This window comes from Onychomys torridus, chromosome 5 (assembly GCF_903995425.1).
Source record: "Onychomys torridus chromosome 5, mOncTor1.1, whole genome shotgun sequence".
Classification (NCBI taxonomy): Eukaryota; Metazoa; Chordata; class Mammalia; order Rodentia; family Cricetidae; genus Onychomys; species Onychomys torridus.
Genome location: NC_050447.1, coordinates 42,292,975 through 42,307,256, shown reverse-complemented (window position 1 = coordinate 42,307,256; position 14,282 = coordinate 42,292,975). Strand labels below are relative to the sequence as shown.

At 43.6% G+C, this 14,282-nt stretch overlaps 1 protein-coding gene across 1 annotated transcript in view; it reads right to left on the bottom strand.

Moving 5' to 3' along the window:
* Vat1l (vesicle amine transport 1 like) overlaps positions 1-14,282 on the bottom strand; it is a 161,891-nt gene that overhangs the window by 61,945 nt on the left and 85,664 nt on the right. Inside the window, exon 7 of the mRNA XM_036188789.1 lies at positions 11,742-11,936. Coding sequence (XP_036044682.1) covers positions 11,742-11,936 — 195 coding nt within the window. The remainder of the gene's footprint in view (positions 1-11,741; positions 11,937-14,282) is intronic.

The window sequence follows — 14,282 nt, the reverse complement described above, 5'->3', positions numbered from 1 at the left end:
TTTAGCCTGATGAAATTCTTTGCTCTACATGGATGTGTCTGCCGCTCTCTGTCTCTTTCTCTAACTCCTTGGCCTTAGCTGGGCTGTAACACAGACCCAGGTCTCACTCCTGCTCAACTCTCTTCTCTTCATTTTATTTCCTTCTTATAAAGTTACACATTCACTTCTGCCCCCTGCCTACTCCTTGTGTGTAGATCCAGGGCTCATGCACAATTGTTTCCAAAGCTCAGAGACTGCTGTGGAACAGGGAGCTACTCTGGATGTGTTTGGGACATAGATGGTACATTAGACTCCAGTTGCTGCTATAACAAATGGCACAAATACAGGGGCCTCAGTCAATACACATTCATCCTCTTCTAGCTGTTTAGTTATAAAGCCTTTTGGGTACTAAAATCACTGGAGCTAGCTGTATACCTTCTGGAGGCTCTGGGTCCTTGCCCTTTCTGGTTCTTACAGTCTTTTCCTATTCCTGGACTCATGGTCTTATGCCAAATCACCTCTCATCCTCTGATTATGATATCAAAATGCCTTCCCTGTTTCTGCTCCCTACTTTCCTTCTTACAAAGCCCCTTGTGACTACACTGAAGCCACCTGGGTAATACAGAGTCATTTTAAAGTCCGTAATTACATCTACAAGATACCTTTGTCATTTGGGGTAGAATATTCAAAGATTAGAGATTTGGAAGTAGACATTAGTTTGGTTTTATTTTAATTTGTCCTTGCTTGGCACTTTGCATAGTAACTCCTGATCTTTGATATCTCAATGCTTTAGGCTTTCACTCCATAGCTTAGACTGGCCCAGAACTCACTATGTAGCCTAGACTGGTTGTCAATCCTCCAGCCTCAGCCTCCTGACAGTTGTGGACATCTTAAAAAATTTTTAATTATGCTTAACTTATTTGTGTGTGTGTGTGTGTGTATGTGTGTGTGTGTATGTGTGTGTGTGTGTGTGTGTGTGTGTGTGTGTATGCACACACATGTGTCATGGCACATGTATAGCCATTAGAAGACAACTTTCAGGAATTGGTTCATTCCTTCTAGCAGGGAAGGAACTTGGGTTGTTAGACTGGGAGGCAAGCACTTTCACCTGCTGAGACATCTCACCAGCTGCAATATGGACATGGGTGAGAAGATGCAATTCTGCTTGACATAGATGAGTGGGTTGAGTTAGAGCTATGTAATTTATTTGGCCTGTTGGACAACTAGGAGCAAGGGGCAGACAAATGCACAAGTAGGTTTAAAGTCACCATCTGTGGAAGTGTTTAGGTGGCAGAAAACATGTGGCTGAGGGGTGTGCATGGAAATAGGGAAGGCTTCCAGGGTGGGTCTCACAGTTCAGGGGGATACAGTACATCACAGTAGAGAAAGCATGGTGGTAGGAATGTGAGGCAGCTGGTCATATGGCATCCATAGTCAGGAAGCAGAGAACCTTGAATGTTGGTGCTCAGCTCATTTTCTCAGTTTTTATTTTTTTTTCAGTCTAGGACCCCAGGATGATGCCACCCACATTTAAAGGTATGTCTTCCCACCTCAACTAACCCAATCTAGATACCCCACCACAGAGGCTTGTCTCCTAAGGTGATTCTTGATCCTGTTGACAATCAATATTAGCCATCCTGTGTCTATCTATCTATCTATCTATCTATCTATCTATCTATCTATCTATCTACATCTATGTATCTATCTATGTATTTATCTATCTATATCTATATGTATATATATATATCATAGATTTAAATATAATTCAAGTATCATATAGTTCATCCATTCATAGTATGCAACTCAATGATTTCTAGAATATTCACGGAGTTGTGCAACTACCATTACCACTTACTGTAGAACATTTTTATCCCTCTAATAAGAAATCCTGTGTCTGTGAGCAGTCCCACTCCATTTTTCATAATCTTTCACCCCAGGGAATCCCTAATCCACTTTCTAAGCAGCTCTCTTCCAGACTTGGGCTCCTGTTGGATGCTTTCCAGGCACTTACTCTGTCTGATGCCAAGCAGCAGACTTATGCTGGCTGTCAGTCTACCCTACCTACACATTTCCTTCCCAGCCCTGGCTGGTCAGACTTTAGCCCTTACCACACCACTGAAATGGCTTTCTGAAAGACTGGCAATGGGCCCTGGTTGAACCCAGTGACATCTCCTTTACATACCCCTGGTAGCAAGCAGTGGCCAATGGTAATGGCCTATCATAACTATCTGCCTAACCAACGACACTGCCTAAGGATACCTCATCTGAGTCTGATGCCAAGTGAAGGAAGGGGCATGCTAGCCTTTCCCTTCACAGTGGAGGAATTAATGATTCTGCTCCCAAGTTCAGAGTCAGGCTCCCTGTGTCTCAAGGTCAGCTTTGATACATAAAAGCTCTGTGATCTCCAGAAACTTTATCTTTGTATGCCTCCATTCCTCATCTGTTGTCACAGCTGTTGTCATGGTAACCACCACTCAGGGTCCTCATGAAGATTAAATGAATGTTAAGGCCTCCACAAAGTATGTGGTATATAGACTCCTTCTGTGCTGATTCCTAATATAATTATTTAGCTCATTCTTTTGTTCAGTGAATTTATTCACTGTCATTTTTTTTTCCAACAGTGTCTGTGCTTTAGATTTCTCTGAGGTTCAAATGTCTTGCAAATTCAATTAAAGGCAGGGTCTCTGGGCAGTGAAACCTCTCCAAAAGCTCATTTTGTGGTCTTACAGATGAGTCTAATAGCTCCCTGGGTCTTTGGGTTACTGGAGAGTTTAACCGAGTTAATACATGAAGCATATTGAACACTGTCTGGCATATCTAGAATCTCCCAGATATATTAATGGGCCCCGTTATCCAGTCCTCTTCTCTCCCACATGGATGCAGGTCTCAGCTCTCTGGGGACATCTCCACATGCTTTTCCTGAATCCCTTAAATAAGACTCATGTCTGTCTGAGTTTTTAAACTTTCTTACAGGAGCTTCTAGATTTCATCTGGGCATTTGTTTCTATAAACCGACTGCATCATCTCTTAACTTCCTGGCCTATAGTTGAAGCCTACAGCTACGTTAGGACTGTCAGTCACCTCCTCCGTCTGCCAGCTCTGGCCTCGAGTCACGCCACTGTCCTATGATTGCTTCCCCATATCAGTCTCCCTCTTATCCAGCTGATCTTTTGTCTCAAGGCATAGAAAAGCACCCATGAAGCTCAGCATCTAGCCTTTCTCTCCTTCCATTTATGCCTTTAGACAGCCTGTATCTGTTTGGAGCTAGTTTTGGCTTCGAATGAAAGACACAAATATATTCAAGCCGTGACTATCTACACGGAGCTAAAGTGCAGGTTATGCATAATGAGATATTCAGGACACACACATCAAATAAGTGACTCTGTTTGGGCAGTGACCTTCATGACACCACAGCCAAGAGAGCGATACATGGAAGGGCATAATTAACATAATTGACGGAGAGGCAACGAGGCCAGAAGGCTGCAGAGACAAATTGTGCCCTGCTTTCAAGCAGAAGGGTGACATCACCACATAGCCCAGTTCTAGTGAACCATTCTACAATGATGGGAGTGTTCTAAACACACCCTGTTCAGTGCGATAGCCACTAGCCACATGTGGCTTCAGAGCACTTCAAACTGCATTTTTAAAGTGACATAATTGAAACTGAAAGAGCCACCTGTGACTAGTGGTATCATATGGGAGACTATAGCCAGGCTCTTGATGAAATCATGTTGCAAAATACTATACATGGTGCGTGCGGCAGAGAACTTATAAATATATTGAGGGCTAGGAAAATAGTTAGGGCTCTAAGAGGCTCACTGTTGCTAGTGCAAGGACCTGAGCTACACCCCCAGAACCCAAGAGCCCATCCAAAGCTGAATGAGGTGCTTTGCATGTAGAATTCCAGTGCTAGGAAGGCAGAGACAGGAGGATCACTGGAGTTTGCTACCAGCCAGACTAGCTTACTTATTGATTCCAGGGTACTGAGAAACCCTATATTAAAATAAAATGTAGGCTGTGCCTGAGAAATAACACTCAAAGTTGTTCTTCAGCTTCCAAAAATACACATGTACATAGATGGTCTCATAAACATGGGTATCCACATGTGCGCACATCTACCAACATGGGTATCCACATTGATGTGCACACATACACAGTTATTAAGATCTCACAGGTCCCTTGATGAGCTGTTAACTGGCAAATGGGTAAAGTCTGCAGTGATATAGTCTAGACACATAGCCTTTTGATGATACTGGTGTTTTCGGTAATTTTTTTTGCGAAATACAGCCCAGGTTGACCTCATACTTACTATACAGCCAAGGCTGGCTTTCAACCCCTGATACTTTCATTTCCCAAGAGCTAGGGTTATACGTGTGTACTATCTGTATTGTTTCTTAAAATGTTTTCTTCTTTAAAAATTTTATGTTCTTTTTAATTATGTGTATCTATGTATGTAGGTACAAGCATGTGAGTGTAGGTGCCATTGGAAGGCAGGAGAGGGTGTCAGATTCCCTGGAACTTCAATTACAGGTGGTTCTACCAGATGTAGATTTTAGGATCTGAATTGGGGTCTTCTGCAAGAACAGTGTGCAGCCCTAACTAATGAGCCATCTCTCCAGTCCCACTGTTTTTGTTTATTGTTTTTTTAAGGCCGGGTCTTGGCCTGTAAACTAGGCTATCCTGGAGCTTACTTTGGAGCCCAGGCTGGACTTAAATCCATGTTCCTCTGCCATCAGTGCCTGTGTGCTGGGATTACAGGTCTATACATCAAGCCTCACTTCAGGTTCATGACAACATAGATCAGCCTTGGCGGCATGGTTGAGCCTCACTAGACTGGGAATAAAGTGGTGTCATACTCTCTCATAGCAACCCCATTAATCAGAAGCCAACTCCAAGTCTTGTGCCAGGCAGCAAAGGTGTCTGTGATTTGGATCCATTTCCTAAACCCTATGTCCTCTCCCATGCTTACACTGGAGCTTCTCTCTGAACCACCTGCCTTATTCCTGCCTGTGATTTTGTTCACACCGTCCCTGTGTGTGTGGTATTTTTGTGGTACCCAACACCAACCAAATGATTTCTATCCATTGAGAGAGGAGAGAGAGAGAGAGAGAGAGAGAGAGAGAGAGAGAGAGAGAGAGAGAGAGAGATGTATATTTGTGTTCACCTAGCTGTATATACATGTCCCTGAAGGTGCGTATACTCATGTGCTTGTGTGTGTGTGTGTGTGTGTGTGTGTGTGTGTGTGTGTGTGTGTAGGCCAAAGGTCAATATTGAGTATTTTCCTCAATCATTTGCATTTTATTTTATGAGAGTGAGTTTTTCATTGAAGCTGGGTCTCATTGATTTGCTCAGACCATGCTAATAATCTATAGGGGTCTGCCTGTCTCTGTCTCTGCAGGGTTAGCATTACAGGCTCGTGCCATCATACCCTGCTTTTATGTGGGTACTGTGTATATAAATCAGGGTCCTCATGCTTGAATAGCAGGAACTTTACTGATGGGGACATCTCTTCCCTCTTCCCTTTTATCATTCTTTAAATGATCTCTGAGCATTTAGTTCATTCTTAACTTTGTTCTCTCTGATTTCACATCCAGTTGCAGTTGACACTGATATCCTGTGATGGATTACTGCTATTCTCTAATCATTTCATAGATTTAAGTTTTGTTAACAATTCAAGGGCAGGAAACAGGTTGCCTATGATTTGTGTTTACTTCACAGCTGAAAGTACTATGAGGGCATAGTAGGCACTTGTTTACTTACTTTTCTGGTCCATGTGACCTAATGACTAACAAATGTAACTTAAGGAAAGATGAGTTTAGTTTGGCTCCATATTCAAGGGTACAAGCCATCATGGCAAGGAGGCATGGCTGCAGGAGCATGGTAGCTGGAACATGGGGTTGCCGGTCACATGGCACCCATAATCAGGAGGCAGAGACAGATGAATGCTGATGTTCAGCTCTCTTTCTCCTTTTCATTCAGCTCAGGATACCAGCCCATAGGATGGTGCTACCCACGTTGGGTGGGTGCTCTCTCCTGAGTTATGCCTTTCTGGAACTACTCTCAGAGATGCACCCAGAAGCTTGTTTCCATGGTGACTCCAAAGCAAGTCAAGTTCACTATGAAGATAAGCATCACTAGTGCCCAAGTCAAGTCCACTATGAAGATAAGCATCATTAGTGCCCAAGTTGAGTCCACTGTGAAGATAAGCATCACTAGTGCCCAAGTCAAGTCCACCATGAAGATAAACATCACTAGTGCCCAAGGAAATAACAGCTGTTTGGGTGGCAAACACAAATGTTTTGTCCCCTTTACAGCTTTCAACTGCAAGTCTATTTTTCCCCACAATGTAAAACACAGGTGTATATTTAGCATCTGAAAGCAAATGGGAGACTATAGTATCCCCCACTCTGCTTTGTGTATTAAATTTACAATAGAGTCCCAGACAGATGGCTAGAAAAAATCCTTAATTGTGTCTGATATTATTAAATCTTCTTGTCTGAGGGCTCAGAGAGCCCAAGAAAATTTTCTTTTAATCCCTTTGGGTTTTATATTCTATAAATGGAGTTACATAGCTGGTCTGAGAAGCAATTTTGTGTAAGCCCTTACCAAGTGGGAGGAGGGAAATCATTACAGTCCGCCCCTGAAGGTTCTCAAGCAATAAGCATGCTCCACTCCCTTTAAGCCCAAAAGAGCTGCGTGGGCTTGATAAATGGCTGCATTTGGCCCAACTGCAGCTCTAAACAGATGTCTGTAAATATTGTAGAAAAGAACCCTCAGAAAGTTGGTGGGTGTCACTGATGAGTGGCTGTGGAGGCTTTGTTGGCAAACAGACAGCAGCCGTCTGTCTCCCTTCTGTGGAAGACCAGCCTGCTATGCTGATTACAGTTCCTTTGTTTTGCTGGTGACTGGATCATCTACTATAACTTCTGCTGCTGCGGCTTCTCCTGCCTCCTCTTCTTCTTCCCCTCTTCTTCTCCCCTCCCCTCCCCCCTGGGACAGGGTAAAATGGACTCCAGGCTGGCTTCAAATTCACTATAGAGACCAAGACAACCTTGAACTTCTAATTTTCCTGCCTCTGCCTCCTGAGTGCTGGACTTAGCGGCATGCACCACAATTCCTGGTAAATGCAGTGCTTTGTGTAGCAGTTGCTAAGCAATGGAGCCACAACCCCAGCCCCATAGCTTCTTTTAAAACTATGCTCCTCTACCAGGAAGAGTTTTCCACCACCCTTGTCCTACCCAGTGGCCCAGGGGACGTGTGACAATAGCTAGAGACAGTTTTCTTTTATTGCTGCTGCTTGCATCTAATGAGTAGATTCAACATCGCATAGGCAAGCCCCCCACCCCCAATGAAGAATTATCCAGATCAAAACATGAATCAGGACCTAGATGAAAAACCATGACTTCTTTCTTTCTGTTTAGAAACCCTTTGTTAAAAATAATAACATTGTTTTTTTTTTTTACTTGAAATTGCTTTTTTTTTTTTACATTTTATTAAATAAATTAACTTTTTCTCTTTTTCTCTCACTCTCTCCATATGCATGTACATGTGTACGTATGTGTAGATGCATAGACTTGAGGACAACTTGTGGGAGTCAGTTTGCTCCTTTCACCTTGTGAGTTCCAGGGATCATCAACATTGGTGGCAAGTACCTTTACCCACAGAGACAAATTGCTGGTTCCAGGAAAATATCTTTGAAAAAGTATCGCTTATTTATTTCTTCACTTCCTCATCTATTTTCTCAGCAAATATTTATGATTAAGCATGGCAAGTGTCCAAGCAGTCATGTTTCTGTGTGGTGCTGGGCTCACTAACTCATCCATTACAATATGCTGTTTCCTGAGCATCCACTCTGCCAGGCACTGGAAGCCTATGTGTCGGATTTTCCTCATGTAGGGGTTACCTTCTAGTAGATGCAAGGCAAGAGTCAATGCACAAGCTGATCAACTGTTGGTTAATACAATGGAGACCACCAAACAGTGGAAAAGGAGTCAGTGACCAGGGCAAAGGTGGCCACTTTGGAAGGCAGGCCAGAGAAGGCCTTCCCACATAGGTCACAGAAGTAGTCATGAATAGTGGGGAAGATGTATATTTAATGCAGAGGGGGCAACTACTTCTTCAGAGGTTCAGGGAGGGGAGGGTGTGAATAGGCTTAAAGACCAGAAGATTGGAAGGTGCTGAAGTGTGGGTGGGAGAGGGTGGGTGGATGCATAGAGCATGAGAAAATGATTTGGAGTAGAGTGGATCAGGACTCGACTAATCTCAAGAAGACAGGGATTTAGTCTGGGTTCTCTCTCTCTCTCTCTCTCTCTCTCTCTCCCTCTCTCCCTCTCTCCCTCCCTCCCTTCCTCCCTCCCTCTCTCTCTCTATGTGTGTTAACGCTCAAGAGAGAGTGGGCAGAAGAGAGGATGTCTTAGTTATTGTGCTATTACTGTGAAGATGACCAAGGCAACTCCTATGAAAGAAAGCATTTAATTGGGACTTGGTTTTATTTTCAGAGGTTTAGTCCATTATCATCATGGCGGGGAGCATAACAGCTTGCAGGCAAGTGCTGGAGCAATAGCAGAGAACTTCTTAGGGAGAGAGAGAGAGAGAGAGAGAGAGAGAGAGAGAGAGAGAGAGAGAGACTGACTCTAGGCCAGGTAAAATTTCACGGAGAGGGAAAAAATCTGGAAAAGGTCCTTAGAGAGGCCATGAGAAGGGTTTGAGAAGGGAAACAGTTCTGTGTGGGAACTAAGTGACCTGCCCTCCCCCAGTTTCCTCCTGCTATCACCTGAATCTGCATTGTTCCCCACAGGCTTGTATTTCAAGTGTTTGTTCCCAGGCTAGTGACACTATTTTAGGAGGCTGGGTCCATCTGGTAGTTACACGGCACTGGAGGCGGGCCCTGGCTCTGGCGCTGCTCTCCGCTTCCTTGTCATCTCTGATACGATTAGCCAATCCCACCCACACTCCTCCACCACCATGATCTGAGATGCTCTGCCATGCCTTCCCCTCCACAAAAGAAGGACAGCTTCTGAAATTGTGAACCAAAGCGACACTTTCCTCCCAGGTTGTCAGGTAGTGTGGTCATATGAGGAAAACAGCGAACATGGCCCCTCCCAAGCGCTTATTACAAGCAGCGAGTTTTCTGCATGTTTTTGCCCACTTTAGTAGTTTCTGTTCTTCATACTCCTTGGATATAAACTCTGTAAAACCCAGGGAAATTATCTACCTATTATTCGCTGTGTCTTCAGCATCTCCCCAGAACTAAGCACACAATAATTACTCAGTAGGTGTTTAGAGACTCTATTACTACCTTGAGCAAGGAATAGTGTCAAATACTAAGAAAACTAGTGGGGCCTACTGGACCACCTCTCAGGTTTTAACCCTCATAAGCTACCAGATTTGCTAGGTTCCTTTGGGCACTGAGTTTAAACCTACGTCTATTTTTTTTTTCAATTTAAGAAATTTTTAAAAATTCATTTTACATACCAACCACAGATTCCCCCTCCTCCCTCCTCCCATTCCCCCTCAGCCTTCCCCCGAACCCTAACCTACCCCCCATCAGCAAAGCCTGGTACATTCAGCTGAGGCAGGACCATGCTCCTCCCCCCTGCATCAAGGCTGAGCAAGGCATCCCATCACAGGTAATGGACTCCAGAAAGCCAGCTCATGCACCATGGATAGATTCTAATCTCACTGCTGGGGGCCCCTCAAACAGACCCAGCTACACAACTGTCTCCCGTATGCAGAGGGCCTCGTCTGGTCCCCTGCAGGTTCCCCAGCTGTCAGTCTAAAGTTTGTAAGTTCCTATGAGCTTGTAAACCTAAGTCTTGTATGTGCCACATGGATGAGAATTTGCCCTGATTGTTCCTGCTTTTCTCTTGCATGCCACTATGAATACCATACAGATCTCTGATTCATTAAATTGAAAAGATTTTCAGTAAAATGATGACAAGAGGCAAACCATCTTGGCAGTTACACAGGACAAAGAACACATCATTGTCTGATTTACTTTAGCAATAAATTGAATTACAATGAGCATCTGCAATAGAAAAAGATGGGAAGGAAGGAAGCTGGAATGTTAACCACATTATCCTGCTCTGGAATGTGGATGTGCAGTTTGTCTTCTATTTATGCTAGGTTGATTTAAGAATGTCCTGTACTAAATGTTGATTTTGGTTATCACAATAAACAAGAACTTTGGGTGACTGTTCTTTTCTTGTTTTTTTCAAGGTTGTCCATGATACTTCAATATTAGAATGACATACATGCATATTGTTCAAGTTCACAGTTAATGGCATGTTACCCCTCACCCAAATCTATCATACACACTTCTGACTTAGACAACTTAGTGTTTGCAACTTAGATTGTAAAGGTTTCTGAGATCCCCCACCCCAAAGTTTAAAAGCACTTATTCCAGGGCTGAGGAAATGGTTCAGTATGCTTGCTCTGTAAGTGTAAGGACCTGAGTTAGGACCTCCAGCATCCATGTAAAAATTGGGCATGGTGGTGTCCATCTATAACCCCAGAACTAGAGCTGAGAGAGGAAGAAGGCAGAGATGGGAAATGCTGGCCAGCAGTCTAGCCTAAATGCCAAGTTCCAGATTTAGTGGGTGCCTGTCTCAAAATGTCAAGTGAAGAGTGATTGAGGAAAACACTTAATTTTGATGTCTGGTCCTCACACACACATACATGGATGAGTGTACCACTCATGGGTGCACACACTCACACACACCCTTTATGCACAAACACACATCAATCCATCAAGTACATCTTCTATAAGGTGCCTCATCCATGAAAACAATGCAAAACATACCAACAACACAGCCCATGCCAACTTAAGCATTTTCTCAGGCCTCATGACTGAGGGTGATCTGAAATATCACCCCAAATCCAGGCCACATGCTTCCTTTATTCTCACAAGGAGCTGTCATGATTGACTTCTTATATGCTTGCCCCTTGTCTTGTCCTGAAGGATTTCTAGACTCTTTGAAAACCGCCTTCCTCCTTGAGTGCCATGTGAAGCAATCCAGCAAGTTCCTACTTTACCATCCTTGAAGGTTATTTTGTTCACACTTCAAGAATGTTTTCCAACACCAGAACTTTTGGCAATCTGTCATCATCAACAACACCAGCAGCAACAAAACTCCTAAGCCAGTTCAACACCAAGCTCAACACTATTACTGTGTCCACCATGACAGCCAACAATGTCTCAAAGGGACAGAAAGCATCAGTGTCTGCATACAAATCATTTCCATCTGTGAGCTTCCTTGATCTTGATCTCACATGTATCCATGCAGTGACAATATTCATGACATTTTAACAATGTTAACACCCTTATGTAGTCAAGGTGAATCGGCTATATCCATTTAAATTTGGTGTCTTACCTGGGAATAAAGCGTTCATGTATAAATGCTGGAGAAGCATAGCTTGAAAGTCTCTTGGGACCTTGAAGTGGTCCTTTTACCTAAAGCACTATGACCCAGATATGCCAAACATGTGGTCCACATGTGGTCAAGGATATCTATGAATGCGGTCCAACAGAAAATAATGAGGTTACTTAAAATGTTACGAGATTTTTTTTTTTTCCCGGTGATTTCTTTCTTGTTGCTCAATTAGTGCAAACTTGGTGACAATGTGGCATTTTGATGCCAGAAGGTTGGGTTCACCTACTTTAGGACTTTCGATTGGAACAAACCTGGAGAAAAACGGCTTTGCAAAAGATTGTCATGGATGCCCAAAGTCCTCGAAATCAACCAAGAAGGCTGCTTGCTTACCTCCTCCAGGGCCCACAAGGAATCCACCACAGGCTTGATCTTCTTCTGGTTGTACAGCCCTAGCAGCTTCTCCACCACTCCCCGGACGAGGCCCGAGCGGCCCTGTTTGAAGAGCAGGCTGAGGAGTGAGAACCCCGAAATCACTTTGTTCTCCTCGTACAGCTTGATGGGGTTCACTTTCTCCACCTGCCACCACTGCAATTAGAAAAGATCCCAGGCCATGAAGTCTAAAGATGGGGTCACGTTGTGTAGCATCGCCTACGTCATGGGGATATTACCTATTCCAAGGAAGCCAAAGTTTAAGCTGGGTGGACTCTAGTGGACCGGCAAGAGCAGTCTTAGTTATCTATCTTTTAAACATCTGTTTCTGGATCCACAGCCGTTGGTGCAGAGGATATACTAGACAGCATTGCTGTGCGAGGGTTTTAGCTTGGAGAGAGAGAGAAGGCTGGGTGTCCCTTTTTTTCCAAAATCCCCGCTCTAAAATGCTTCAAAAGGCAAATCTTTTTGAGTGCTAACGTGATACTGTAAAGGGACACTAACATCCTGTCTATGCGGGGAAGGTAGCTCATTTGGGATAGTGCTTCAAATTCTAGAACCACATAGAGTAAACAATTTGGAGATAGATGCTTGTAATCCCAGAGCTTTGGAGGTAGAGGCAGGAGGATTAGAAATCCCAGGTCATTTTCAGCTAAATAGTGAGTTTCAGAACAGCGTAGGCTACAGCAGAACCTGTCTTAATACACACAGACACAGACACAGACACAGACACATACACAGACACACACACACACAGACACACACACACACACACATTATAAAACATATCTTATAACTTACCTTTAAATATTCCAAAATCTGGAAAAAAAATCTCCCTTCCCCCACCAGCACAAATTCTAAAGCTCTTCTCACCCCATTGTCTTGGGTAAGGTTTCTCAGTCTATTCGAGGCCACAGGTTGTTACAATAGTAAGTATGTGATTAGGATCATTGACTCTGGACTGGATCCTGGTTGTGTACCTCACTCCCCATTATTCTTTGCACTTCATCCTTCTCAGCTGACTCAAATGAGAGGATACACTGGCGTCTTCCAGGAGGGTATAGAGTAAAACATCTGGCTCTATGGATGGTTATGGGGATGATGAAAGAGTCCTAACACAGGGACATTTACAGAGTGACAAAGTATTGGGGGCATGGGAGAGTACAAGATCACCTTTTTACTTTTTGTTTTTTTGAGAGGGTGAGTTGGGGAGGATAATGACAAGGCTACTGGAAAGGTAGGTAGAAAGGAAGGGCAAGTTAAGAAGAGAACACAGCTTGGAGTGATAAATCCAAGAGGTTGGGACTTCGTAAATGGCTTTCTTATGGGTTCAGCCTTTGAAATGTGACAAAGATTTTATGGTCAAATGTACTGCTCTTCTTGAGCTGCCCTATCCCCAGCTCTGCTAAATGTGATTCCGTGAAAAATTCCGTGTATGTGGCTATGGGTGTCGCTCAGTTTGTAGACTGTGTGCCTAGCATGCATGAAATTCCGGGGTTGCCCTCTAGCACCACATAAAACTAGACATGGCAGCACCTGCATGAGAGCTTCGTGTTTGTTTGCAAACTGTCTTCTCTGAGTCTTGCTCTCCTGAGCATCCCAAAATAGAAGTTCAAAAGCTTGGGCCCCATGATTAAGCTTGATACCTGCACATCTGTAGGACCTCAGTGAATGTCTGTGTAATGCATGCCAGCTGATGCTATAGGCACTACACAGCTGTGACCAAGAGCTCTAGGGATGGCTCAGTGGGTAAGGGGCTTGCCACAAGGCCTGGAAATCTGATCTTAGGACCTACATGGTGAAGGCGGAGAACTGACTTCTGCAAGTTGTCCTCTGACTGCTTCAAGTACACCATACCAGGTGTACACACACACACACACACACACACACACACACACACACACAATTAAACAAGTGTACTTAAAATCTTCTCTGAAATTTCTAGAGTTGAGTATCACTTGTGTGCTGTGTAACTAGGCAATTCACCTAACCTCGCTGTGTTCAGTTTCCTTATATAGCTTGGGGAGAGTGAGGCTGTTGTAGGAAGTAAATGTGTTCATGTGAGATGCATGCCATTACAGCAGTGTGTGTATACCACAGGCTCCATAAGCATAGACACATTTAATTGTCCTTTTAATCTGAAAGCCATCTTTTAGATTTCCTGAGCAAGAGCTTGGAATTTGGAGTCAGGCTGCTCTCTAAATGTCAACATCATCTGTAGGAATCATCCCTGTCACAGCCCAAGAGCGAATGGCAAGGCTGACAAGGCATAAAGAATTCCTTCTGCTGAAATCTTAAGACAGAACATAATTAAGATAGCAGAGTGAGAACTCTCTATATGATTCTAAATGTGCCTTTCTTGATTGCATAGAGTTTATTATTATTTTTTTTTTTTTTACAGGAGCAAAGCCATCATTGCACTTCTCAGGAAACCTTCTCTTCAATTTACTTCTAACCAATCATCCTGTGTGGACCTGGGCCTCTGAGCTTTTATTCATGACC